The sequence below is a fragment of the Manis javanica genome, chromosome 4, assembly GCF_040802235.1.
Source record: "Manis javanica isolate MJ-LG chromosome 4, MJ_LKY, whole genome shotgun sequence".
In the NCBI taxonomy this organism is placed as follows: Eukaryota; Metazoa; Chordata; class Mammalia; order Pholidota; family Manidae; genus Manis; species Manis javanica.
In genome coordinates this window covers 4,246,229-4,259,038 of record NC_133159.1, presented here as the reverse complement: position 1 = coordinate 4,259,038, position 12,810 = coordinate 4,246,229, and the positions used below count along the sequence as shown (strand labels likewise).

Sequence of the window (12,810 nt, the reverse complement as noted above, 5' to 3'; positions counted from 1 at the left end):
GGGAACCCGTCCAGCCTCTGTCCTGTTGCCTCTGTTCTTTATGAGGTTCCCACCTTTCCCGTTGCTTCTGTTTGACCAGCCTGGATGGCGGGCAGCTGCATCGACATGCGGTGAATGACCGTGGCTCCCAAAAGCTGAGGACAGGGCCCCCATGCCCTGGCCTGGAGCAGGCTCAGTGCAGGACTCCTTGGTCTGTGCTGGTGGCTGCTGATCTGTGGGCCGGTCAGACACCCAGCTGTGTGCTGCCTCTGTTGTGTGGGGCAGTCTTGGGAGGACGGGATGCTGGGTGAGGAGGGGCTGGGCGCCTTCTTGGCCCAGGACCGCCGGAGATGGCTCGGGTCAGTGGATGGTCCTGCCCTGGAGTGAGCGCAGAGACTGCATAAAGCTGCTGGGTGCTGTGGGCACTTGTCAGACATAAGTCAGAAGCCCATTTCCTGTAACTGGACCCTGAGGCCACAGGCCAACGCTGGGACTGAGAGGAGTCCGGGCCGAGGCTTCCCGATGGGGCCAGGGGGGTGCGGGGGCTCCCGGGCCCTCTTCTCACTGTGCTTTTAGATCAGAGGAAAGCGGGAGTCTCACATCCACCTGGGAACACTCCCCTGGATGGGCTGATCCCCAGAAGCATCCGAAGCAGGCGGCGTGCTCCACCACTGGTCCCTGCTAGGTTTGGGCATGGCTGAGACTGGCAGCGTCTGGGGAGGGGCCAGGCCTCTGGGGGCCCTCAGTGAAGCTGCCCTCCATGTCAGTGTTCACAGGCTGCCTTCTCTGAGGTGGCTTGGTGGCTGTGGTGCTTCGGGATGGGTCTGGGAACTGTGTGGGTGGCAGTGGTGTGTGCCTGGCAGAGAGGCAGAGAAAGGCTGCCACTGAGCGGGCCCTGCCACGGGGCCAGTCTCTATGACCTGCATCCCACGCTCTGCCTTCATCACATCCTCCCTGACCCGCAGGCCTGTGGGGGCTCTAAGCTCTTCACTGTGCCTCAGAGATCCACCCTCACCCCATCCCTGCCTCCCTACTTCCTTCCCTTGCTATGGTCCTTGCTGTCCCTTTGTTTGGGGCACATGGTCTCAGCTCACCTGTTTGGCTAGTCTGAATGGCCATTCCATTCTGAGAGCACCAGCAGGCTTCTAGAAGGCCCTGTCCGGCCCTCCTGTATGCTTGTGCTTGGGAATGTGCCCCTGCAGGGGGCTGGGTGGGCGCTGGGTCCTGCTGTGCCCCCACCCTGCCCAGGGTGACCTGACAGCCCAGCTTCCTCATCTGTTACCCTGGTCAGTGGAGCTGCTTGGGGGCTGCCTCACTGGATGGTGGACCTTCCACTCTGCCACGTGGTGCCCCCTCTGGGTGGGGCCCTGTTAGGGCCAAGTGGGGGTGGTCACTTGGGGTGTTTCCAAGTGCTTCCCTGAAGGATGGACTAGCAAAGTGGCTTCTTGCTTGTTAGAAGCGCTGGGAATCCCCACTTTCTCTGCAGTGAATTTGTGGGAGCCCCGAGTACAATGGATTATCGTGAAGTGGGGTTTGTTTTCCTGTAGGAGCAGTGCGGTTATTGGGAATTGCGTTCCCACCCGAAGATCTGGCGACAGGTAAATGAAAGCCAGGCACAGCTGCAGCACACCAGGGTCAGGAGCTGCCGCCACCACAAGTCGGCTCTGCAGAGGCGGGGCCCTGTCTGTCTTTCCCAGTGCTGTTGGGGGGGTTGGGTGAATGAATGAATGGGTGACAGTTTGAATGACCAAGCTGTGTTCCCGGTGGTGCTGGCAGGGGTGGGGGGAGGCCTGCTCATGGCTCTGGGAGGCTGACAGGCCCCTGTGAATGCGGCTCCACTGCTGGCCATGGCGTGAGCCGGGGTTCCCTGACCTCTCCGACCTTCTGTTGCTGTTTTCCTACGTGAAATGGGGACACTGCTGGGACTTGCCCACAGATGGGTTCTTGGGTCACCTTTTTCCAGAGCCCATGCTTTTTACACGACGTGGCCTTCTAGGCTGGCTGGATGATGCCCAGTCCTGCTCTGCCTCTGGCCCTTCAGGCTCCTGAAGGTCCCACCCCCTGCAGCGGTGGCTCCTCAGTCTGGTCTCCAGGTGGAAGCGCCTCCTCCCGGCCCAGCTGACTTCTGTGCGAGGGGCTCCTTGCCTCTCTCTGTGACGCTGGGGTCACAGCTCTTGACGCTAACGGCCGTGGGCCCAGGGCCACCTGGTGTGTGGAGCTGTGCTAAGCCTGCTTCCTGTCCAGCTGGGGCCACGTGAGAAGCACTGGGCTCGGTCGCCTTCCAGATACCCGTGACGCGTTCCCTCTGCTGGCTTGTTGTCCCCGGAGCTGTGGCACCACGAGGACCTTCCTAAGGGACGTGGCCTTTGTCCTCACTCCTTCAGTTTGTGTTCTGTGACAGCGTGTAGCCTGGTGGTCGGCGAGGATGGCCCGGTCCTGCCGGGGTAGGCTGCCGCAGTGGCGCGTGCTGGGCCTGGGTGTCTGTCTCTGCACCCCACCCCCATTTCCACAAAGCTGGCGCCCTGGGGACCTGCTGAGTTCCTGCAGTCACATGCTCTGTGCAGCTCAGCCTCACGATTGGTGGCTTCTGTGTTTGTGAATCTGCCCATTCCCTGAAGTTTGTATCCCCCAAATCAGTACTCATGGGGCTTTCCCTGTCATTCGTGGGGCCGTGCTTCGCAGCTTAAGTATTGGACTCTCCCACATGCAGGATCCCAGCTGAGGTCAAGCACGGTGTCACCTGTCCTTGTCTCAGCTGTCCGTCGGGATGCCCAGGGGACGGAGCTGAAAGGGGTGCTTGGATGGGCTGAGTCCCAGCTCTGGCGCCTGTCAGTGGGGCGGCCTTGGGCAGGTCACCTAACATGTCCTTTGTGAAACAGAGAGACCGGAGTCTGCCAGGCTGGGCTGTGTAGAGGACGTCAGACTGTCCCCAGGGTGAGAGGGATGTGCACTCTTTTTCCCCGGGAGCAGTGTTCAGTGTGCACAGGTCACTGCGGGGGCAGTATTAGTTCTGTGGGTCCTATAGCAGCGTCCTGGGGGAGCACTGTCACCTTTTCCCAGCCGAGGAAACAGGGCTAGAACCTGAGGGAGAGAACCTGCCCTGGGCCGCCAGCGGGGCTGAGGCTCGCACCCAGGCCCTGGCTCCAGAGCCCCTGGAGGCTCCCTGTCCCTCCCTTATTTCAGGATATATAGCTTGTTGGTGCCCAAGGCTGGAAGCATACCGGCTCTCCTTCCAGAGCCGTGCTATGGCCCAGCTGTCAGGCCTGCCCCCACTCCTGCCCGGGCCCTGCTTTGCTGACTGTCCATTCATGTGTCTCAGTGCAGCTGTGCCCGTGAGGCTGCCCTTCTCTCTGCAGCCCAGCCAGTCATCGTCTCCCTGATGCCGGCTGGGGCTCTGAGCTGCTGTGGCCTTCCAGTGGCTGGGAGTGAGCAGTCTTTGTTGGCTGCCAGCTGCTGCACGCTCGCTCGTGGTTCTAACCTTTGGCGCTGACCTTTGGTGCGGGGCCCGTCTCTGGGTCTCTTGTCCCCTCCCCACAGCACCTTCTCGTACTCTGCTTTCATGCTGGGCCTCATGGCCTTTGTGCTGGGAGTGGCTGTGAACATGCGGCTCTTCTTGGCGGGATGGCATGTGTTGACTTCAGCCCTGGGTTTCCCTTCTGCTTTCACCCGCCTGCAGAAAGGTGGCTGGTGTGCATCTTTCCATTGTCACTGATGCTTTTTCAACATCTGAACAACTTCTGGCTTGTGGGCCACACAGGCCTCTGGGGTCTGCCGCCTGCTTCCGGGGAGCAGATCCTGGGAGAGGGCAGGCCCAGGTGGCAGGCCCAAGTTCCTCCTTTCTGTTGCTGTAGAAACGAGACCAGTTAGGGGAGGTGAGCAGTTTGTGGATCCGGCACATCCTCACTGCATGAAGGGAAAGTGAAATGTGGGGTTGTGCCCGTTTGGGGTGAGGGTGCCTTTGCTGCTCAGCACAGGGTTGGCAGGTGGAGCACACCGGATGCAGCTGGCGTTCAGTGGGCAGAGGCCTCAGGCTGCTCTCTGTCTCGAGGTGAGTGGTGGGGGGTGCATAGGGAACCTGGGGTCAGAGGTGAAAGCCCTGGTTGGGGGTGGAGTGAGATGGTCAAGGCCGAGAGCTGGGGGCTCCTGTGTGTGTGTGTGTGTGTGTGTGTGTGTGTCTCACCAGGAGCACACACAGCTGGAGGGCTTGCCGAGAGCTGGGGGCTCCTGTGTGTGGTGTGTGTGTGTGTGTGTGTATGTGCGTGCGTGCGTGCGTGCGTGTGTGTGTGTGTGTGTCTCACCAGGAGCACACACAGCTGGAGGGCTGCTGTCCCCTGCCTGTAGAGGCCTGGACTGCTAGTTGTTGACCAGCTGTTTTGGCCAATGGTGTAGTGGCCAGAGCACAAGACTTGTTTGGTAACCAGCCACGTGTCCCTCTGTACTAAAGCCACGTGCACAGCAGGAGACACCCACCCCCGGGTAGCTCAGAGCCTGGGGAAAAGGCAGCGGCCTCATGGTAAAAGCACCGGGCTCCCTGGTAGCTGCCCTTTGGTGTGGGTGCACGAGCTGGTTTCCAGGGTGCAGCACAGCCTGCTAATGCAGAGGCGCCGAGACGCCGAGCTTGCCTGCACAGCTCTGCACAGCTTTCCCCCTTCCCCTGCCTTCTCTCTGCTTCCTGTGCTCGGCCTCCTCCACACTTGCCCCTTCCCGGCTCAGAACCGTCCTTCCTCTCCGTGACCAGAGGGTCCTGCGGCCTTGTGGCCTTGTCTAGTCTGACGTCCAGGAACACCCCCATGCTGCTTCCAGCCTGACGGGGGGAGGCCCTGGGCTTCCTGCCTCTGCTTCTGGGGGAGGTGGACCCTTTGGCTGGGGACCCTTCCTTTACAGTCTGAGATCCTGCCTTGCGGACCCCTAGGAACCAGATCGTGGGCGCTGGTGTCTCTGCCCCTCCCAGCTTCTCTCAGTGATGGGAGGTCTGAGTTCAGGATGCGCTTCAGACCCTCACTGGGCCACTTCATGAAAGGTTGCACTTTATGGATTTCCGCACTTTTAAGAAGAAATTGTGGTAAGATAGACATAAAGTTTACTATTTTATCTATTTTAAGGTGCAGTTGAGTGGCAGTAAGTACGTTCACTTTGTTTTGCAAATATCACCACTGGCCGCCTGCAGAACTTTTCATACTGCAAAACTCAAACTCTTGCCCCATCAGACATTAACTCCCCAGCCCCTGGCACCGGCCATCCCATTTTCTGTCTGAGTTTGACTGTTCGAGTAACGCATACAAGTGGAGTCAGCTGCGAGTTGTCCTTTCGTGACTGGCATGTTTCACTTAGCCCAATGTCCTCAAGGTTCATCCGTGTGTCAGAATCCCCTCCCTTTCCAAGGCTGAGTGATACTCCAGCGGGTGGACCCATTTGCTGGCCCACGTGTCTGTCCGTGGACACTGGGCTGCTTCCACTTTGGGCGATCTAGAATAATGGCGCCTGTACTGTTAGTTGGTTCTCGTTCAACTGACCTGCTTTAAACACTTTTTTTTTAAAGTTTTGAAAGGAATATACAACCTTGCTCAGAAGCAATGAACGTCATGATGTCTGTGTTGGGAAGACTTATAAAACCGTAGAGGTCCCTGCTGCAGATACACATGTTTGCGTGCAACTGCAGATAATTTTACATAAAATTAGCGTCAAATGGACCAATGCAGTTTTCTGTGTTGTTTTTACCTGCAATATCATGATTATTTTTTGACAATTAAATAATCTTTGACAATATGACCTTTGTTCTCTTTTCATGTGGATGAACAATAGTTTACTTACCATTCCTTTGTTACTGAATGTTTCGTTGCTTCTTATTTTCCCTGCTACAAATAATGTTCTAATGAGTATTCTCACATACTGAGAATCTACTTTGCTTCCATCTTGGGTTATTTTGAATTTAAAATTGGGAACTCCTGGGGCAAAAGGTGGATGTGGATATTTTCAAGGCTCTTGATACACACGAAGGCAAAGACAACATTGCCTTTATACCGACTTGCAGCCCGTCAGTAACATAGTGTTCTTTGCTTTGTCAGTGCTGCGTCTTAGGTCCATTTTTTAAACTTTAGAATTGGCTCTAAAATCTAAGACTTTGTACCTAATGTTTTAATAATTGTAACAACTTAGGAAGAGACAGAGAGGACCAGAACTGGAAAGATCACAATGATAGGGACACACAGGGCAGAGCCTGCGGGTTCTGGGTTTGTCAGAAAGCAGTTGCCCTCTTCCTCCCGTGCTGCTCCAGCCATGGAGAAGGCCTCCCTGAACAGACCTGTCGTCCCCTCTCGCAGGCAAGGCTTTGCATGTCTGGGCTAGATGCCAGGAACCACCGTGCCCTCTGTCCTCGTGAGGCTCGGCGTCCACGTGCTTCTTAATCAGGAGGGGGCTTCTGTTTGGCGGTGCCAGCCCAGCCTGTGGCCTGCCCGTTGCCCCAGCATGCTCATGAGCATTCCTGCATGTTTCCAAATGATCCAAGTAGATGTGATACGGTATGAAATGGCACCGTTGGCTGTGTAAGTGATAAAGGGAAACCAGACTGACGGGAGCAGCCCTTGTTGTGCACTCCGTAATCTGTTCTTTGGATTGCTGAGTGACAGAATTTGTTCCTGGAGTTTTGGGGTAGAATTTGGACTGCAGAGGAAATTTGTGTTTGTGTAATCACGTGTGCCTCTGCCTGAAGGAGGTGGGCCCTGATGGGGCTTTCTGTCCGAGGGCTGTGCGCACGCTCACTGCCGCCTGGCCGCGAGTGGCCGGGTAGTTTTCCTTCCACAGATGAAGGCCGCCTCTCATTTCAGGAGATGCCCTCCGCAAGCCTCGCCTCCAGAAGTCTGTCACATGGCACTTGGATGACGTGTTCTTCACGCTGTACCCTTCCCTTGAGAGATTTGAGCAGGAGCTTCTGGAGCTGCTCATCAGTGATCACTTCCGGGAGGTACAGTCGGAGCTCAGTCAGCAGCAGGGATGCAGACGGCAGCGCAGAGCCAGGGAGCCGCTGGCCTCTCTGCGGCCGACGTGGGGCACAGCGCTGTGACACGGTCCTGTGTCTTCCCTCATTTCGTGGCTGAAGAGGGGCACTAGGACATTGTCCGAGCTTTGATGGTGACTTGGAGGTGCTGTTCCTGAGACATTAATTAGCATTAATCTTGACACATCTTGAAACAGTTCTCATTTAAAGGTAAATTAAATCACCAGAGGAGCATAGGGAAGCCCATAAAATAGCGAAACAGTGGACATCTTGCAGACACTTGGCCTGTTCTAGGGAGGTGACTAGAAATCAGTCATCCTACCCCATCCAGGCTGCTTTCTGGGTGAGGCGCTGTGCCCACATGCCACATCTGCCTCCTGTGTGAGCGGGCGCAGCCTCTAACTCTCCATATGAAAGCCTGCACCCGCAGTTCTCGCTGGGTGGTTGGATGGCACCCCGTCTGCGCTTCCGTGGCTGTGATGTTGCCTTGTCCCTGCCTTGTGGGGGGTGGCAGCTTGTTCCCACCACGGGCCTTTGAATGCAGAGCTCACTTGGCTGTTCATGGGTTTTCTGGACGCTTGCAGACTCCTCTCAGGCCCATGCTCAGTGCCACGAGGCTGCTCTGGCAGGCTGCCCTGGCTGTGCCACCGAGGCTGCACCAGGCGCTCTCTCTGGCACACTCCCCTGCCTCCTTTCTGCAGGTGCCTGGCCCTCTCTGAGAGCACCTGCTTTCCTTATCTGTTTGCTGGTTTACTGTCGGTCCCTCGGTGGGGTATTTGCACTGGCTGTGGGGCAAGTGGACAAGGACTCGATTTGGCTCGTCTCTGTGCCTGATGTGCTTGAGATAATGCCGGCACACAGTAGGGCTTTACTATTTACTTGTTGTGAACATGAATGATGCAATCAGTTGGAGCCCATGCTAGTTAGTAGTCTGCGAAGTCAGCAAACGGTAGCTACGCACATGCACACGGGAACAAGCTGCTCTTGTTTGCGCTCTGCCCCTTCCTGAAAACACGTTTCCACATAATGTAGTCTCGTGAACGAGAATCACATGAACCAGAGAGAAGAGAGGACCGAAGGAGCAGCGTGCGTGTCCTTGCTGTGGCTCCTGCTGCGTCTTTATTGCTGAGTGGGTTGTATGAGGATAGATGCTTTAAGAGTACCATTGTTGAATTTTATGTATTCCCATAAAAATCACCTGTGTATTTTTACTGTCTTTGTATTTTAGTTCCTATCCAACTGGTAGATAGTTATCTCTATCGTTTTATTTTCATTATTCAAAGACTAATAGGCTGAATTTAGGTCTGTTCAGCTTGATTAATGGCCAGTGAAGAAAACCTGAAAATTCAGGGATCATTTTGCAATGATCACATAATTTAATAAACAATAGTAGCCTGGAGGAATATCCTTGCTCATTTGTTAGAGCGCCTGTATATTTTTTGTTAAGATGAAACACTTCAATATCCATTGATCACTTTGGGGCAGATTCCATTTTTATTGGTTTATGACTTACTGCCTAAATATGCTCCCTCTTCCTCCTGCCCCTTCCACCCCAAGTCTCCAAAGTCCGAGTCCAGGGGAGGGGGCGCCTCTGTCACTGCCTGCCCTGCCTTGGGGGTGGCGGGCTCCTGTGCCTTGTACCCTGGGCTCTGTTAGAGGAGCCAGAGTCCCTGGTTGCTAGTTTGCTGCATCTTGAGGATTGTGGCTCAGCCCTGGAAACCTGGAGCGAGAGTCTGGTGATTCAGACGTCTGAGGGGTGTGGTGTGCCGGGTGTGTGTGACCCCGGGAAGTCCATGCCGAGGGAGGAGGCCCCAAACTTGTCTAGAAAATGCCTAAGGCCACCTGGTTCTGGCTCCATTGCTTATTTATTGCTTGGACTCATTTTCGCTGAGCACCATCTGACCAGGACATGTCTGAAACTTTTGCTGTGGTTCCTCTTTTCTGTGTGCCTCTGCCTGTGAGTGTCCTTCCCCTTCTGCCCAGGGACTCACTCTGCCTGCCATGTGCTTTTTCTAGGGGGACGGCCTGCCGGACGGCAGTGCCCTGGACATCCTGGAGCGGCGCCTGTGTGTGGGTGTGCACAACGGTCTGGGCTTCGTGCAGAGGCCGCAGGTGGTGGTGCTCGTACCTGAGATGGCAGTGGCCTTGACGCGTTCTGCTAGCTTCAACAGGAAGGTTGGCTCCTCTTCGAAGGCCAGGTATTCTCCCCGGGGTCTTGAGTCATGGCCCCTGTGGAATTAGGAGCTGTGAGTGGGCCTGGGATCAAAGTGCAATGAAGTTCCTGCACGTGAGGTGTGCGCTCACCCAGCTGGGGCTTCTCCCCGGTGCCTTTGTTTCTCTTGCTGAGTTGTGCCACTGGGAGCAGAGCTCAATGTTGAAAGGCTGGAGAATCCTGATTTTGTGCTGTGACATTTTTGGGGTTTGCATTACATTCTATTCCAGCTGTGGCTGCTTAGGGTGTGGGGAGACCCTGGCGTGTTTTCTTCCAGATGTGCCCTGTGATCAGCTCCACATGTGATGGAGAGCCAGGGGTTTTGCCACTTGTCTCAGTCCTGTGCCTCCCAAGTGAGAATCAGGGACAACTCTGAGGGGTGTCACATGCGGAGCTGGGCTGAGGCTGGTTGTAGAGGAGGCGCCTCCCTGGAGACCTGGCCGTATCATTCCACCTCCTGGTACATGCCTGGCACTTTGGAAAAGTGTTGGTGTGGCACCTAAAAACAGGCTCTGGTTTGGGGAATATCTTGGGGGCCAAATGCACAGAACAGCTCGTGGCGTTGCTGGGGGACTTGCTGCTCCAGCAGCGCCGTGACTGGGGGGAGCTGGCGGTGGCGCAGGTGGGTGCAGGGCAGCGGCTGCCAGGCCTGATGTGCCTCTGCTCTGTGTTCTTGAACCAGCCCTGGGAACCAGGCTCTGGTTCTGAGAAGCCACCTCCGACTGCCTGAGATGGTCTGCCACCCCGCGTTCGCCGTCGTCTTCCAGCTGGAGTACGCGTTCAGCAGCCCGTCAGGAGTGGGCAGCAACGTAAGAGCCAGCGTTTCGTTTCAGGTCCCCCCGTGGTGGCTGTGCACTGAGAGCACACATAGTTGCCATTAACACTTTTTCCTGTTAAAAGCACTGTAATTATTATTCACAAAATGGATAACAATTACAGAATATGATTCTAGAAAATGCTTCTGCCCGGTGATAGCTTTGTTATGATCATTTCCTGTCTTTATGGTAACAGGGCATCCTGCTGCTGAGGGTGGTCAGTAGGCATCCTGATACACTAACTCATCATGATCAACTTGATAATGACTTTGAAAAGAGACCATTTTAATGTGGTTTTACCATGACATTAAGTGTAGTAAAGCTTGAGTTTGCACAAGTGATGGATATTTTCTTATTGGGACTTTATATAAATGCGTGTATCGTAACTGAGTAAGAATTTATAGGATCCAGTTGGAAGAAATACCACATTGACACCAGTTACATCATGGATATAGATTCTTTGGAAAACTCAGATCATACTGTTCTTAAGATTCAGTGTTGTGTTTGAGGAAGCAAATGTCAATTTAATAAATAAATTAAAAATAAAAAAGGCTAACAAGACACCTTCTGCAGTAGTTGGTCCTGCAGAGGCGCTGTGCCGCTGGTGCAGTGCAAGGCCGGATAACGGGTGCTGGGGTGAGCCTCAGGGGAGTGGGCTGTTGCCTGTTGCGCGCTGTTTGTTCTCTGACCTGCTCTGGGCAGCCACCTGACTTCTCCGACGTCCTCAAGCGGTGTAATTCAGAGTCCTCCTCAGGTGAGCAAGTCTAGAGGCTGGTATTCTGATTAGAGTGAACACACAGTCACAGTCATGTTAATGAAGCTGTTCCCAGTTCTGCTTTTCTTTATTTATTACCAGAAGTTTCAGCTAAAATGCAACTGTGTGTGAATAGGCTTGGATGCATGGAGTGGGCAGTCTGGGCCTGGCGTGGGGTGGGCCTTCTGGGGTGGGGAAGGGATCCTGAGGCAGAGGGTGGGGGTTGCCGCCAGGTGTGGGTGGTGTGGTGTGGGTGGGAGACCAGGAGGGAGCCGTCCAGGTCTCAGTGTGGGCCTAGCACCTCGGTGGGGCTCCATATTGCTCTCCGCTCCTCATTTACATTTAGATAATGTCCCCTGGAGAATGTTAATTATAATTTGCTTGTCGTTGTGAAGTCTGTGTGCTGAAACTGATATGTCTTATGTGACACTTTATTATTATTTTTCAACTCCTCATTGAAATGCTTAACCAGTGGCAGGTGGTCCCGACATGCGTCGCTGCTTCCCGGAGCTTTGGGAATGTGGCTGCATAATAGCCAGTCGGTAGTTTCTGATGTGCGGGTTTATCTTCACTCGGAATATCGGATTCCATTTCACTGTCATCAAGTGCACTTTCTTCAGTGTAATCTGGAGAGGAAATGTTCTGGCGTGTGAGACTGTTTTCCGCACAAATGACTTGCTGTGTGGAACAACGAAAATGGGTTAGGTGTGCAGTGGGTGAACAGGGATCAAGCATTACCGCCACAAACGGATTTAGATGTTAGAGGAGAAAGCGACAGAGACGGTGCTGGTGTGGGCTCCCGTTCCCGCCCCCGGGAGCGCCTGTGTGTTGCTGGGGACACGACCTGGGGGACATCCTGCAGGTCAGGGCGTGGCCACGCCCAGCAGGCTCCTGCTTCCCTTGTGGCCCATGCCGAGCATCACTGTTCGGTGGCATTCAGCCTGCAAATGTCTTTCTCCCTTTTCTTTCCTCCCATTAAAACTTCATGGGATGGAAATTTCAAGCATAAAGAAAAGCAGACCGGACAGTCCCATGGGCCACCTGGGACGGCAGCGGGTACCAGCTTCACGGGGAGCCTTGTGTTGCCTGTGTCCTCTCCCACAGCCCTTTTTGATTTTTTTGAAGTCAATTCCAGGCATAACTGCATCTGTTTAGATTACTGTAAACATTTTGGCATGTACATTCTTTTTTTTTTTAACCTTTTTATTATGGAAAACTTCAAATGTAAAGGTAGAGAAGTGTATGATGATCCCAGGGGGCACACACACCTGTCACCAGCTCGGAAGTGCCCAGCTCTGGCCAGCCTGGCCTCAGCTCCCCTTCCCCATCCCCCGCCCCACTGATATATTAGAGTGAATCCCACACATGGTGTCATTTCACCTCTGAACAATTCAGAATCTGTCTCTAGGAGAGGCTGAAAAACATGCAGCTAAAAACTAACCTAAATTTCTCAGTATCACCAAATATCTAGTTAGCCTGGGCATTTGTTTCCTAAGTATTATGCTTAATGAGAAATAGACAAGCTAAAAAAGTGTACTCTTCTTTGGAAAATGCTTCCTGAACAGTCTTCCTGCGTGAGCTGGGGCAGTGGGGGGGTCCTCGTCCTGCTGGCTTCACGCATGACCCTCTCAGATGGCCTTGCCACAGTCCTGGAAGCTCGTTTCCCTTACTCCTCATGCTTGAGGGCCAGGCTTTTGGCGATGGCCTAACTGCGCCCATGCTTCCACCAGGAGCTCGAAGCTTCACACCGCCGAGGCCCTCGGTGAAGCCGTTCATCTTTACGTGGTTAATCTAGACGGGGTGAGCCCATCGGGTCGATGGCGTGTCCACTTCATACCCAGTCACCCCAGTAGTTGTTAAAAAACAAGCCAGAAGAAAAGTTTTGAGAGGACACACCTGTTGTCTGTGATCTGTTGTGGAATCTTTGCATCTTCTCGTCGGCCGGAACAGCGAGAGCCTTTGCAGTCTGTCTTCGGGCCGGCCGTGGAGAGTCAAAGGAAGCTTCATGCCCAGACAACTTCCTGTCCCGAAGTTGGAGTCAATGGCCGCTAGAATT

At 54.4% G+C, this 12,810-nt stretch overlaps 1 protein-coding gene across 17 annotated transcripts in view; it reads left to right on the top strand.

Moving 5' to 3' along the window:
* NPHP4 (nephrocystin 4) overlaps positions 1-12,810 on the top strand; it is a 127,541-nt gene that overhangs the window by 35,713 nt on the left and 79,018 nt on the right. For all 17 annotated transcript variants that reach the window (XR_012129944.1, XM_073233095.1, XM_073233099.1 and 14 more), the window contains 3 exons: positions 6,804-6,940; positions 8,990-9,171; positions 9,868-9,994. Coding sequence is in view for 16 of the 17 variants with exons in the window: in XM_073233095.1 (XP_073089196.1) it covers positions 6,804-6,940; positions 8,990-9,171; positions 9,868-9,994 (446 nt within the window). In the remaining variant the exon portion in view is untranslated. The remainder of the gene's footprint in view (positions 1-6,803; positions 6,941-8,989; positions 9,172-9,867; positions 9,995-12,810) is intronic.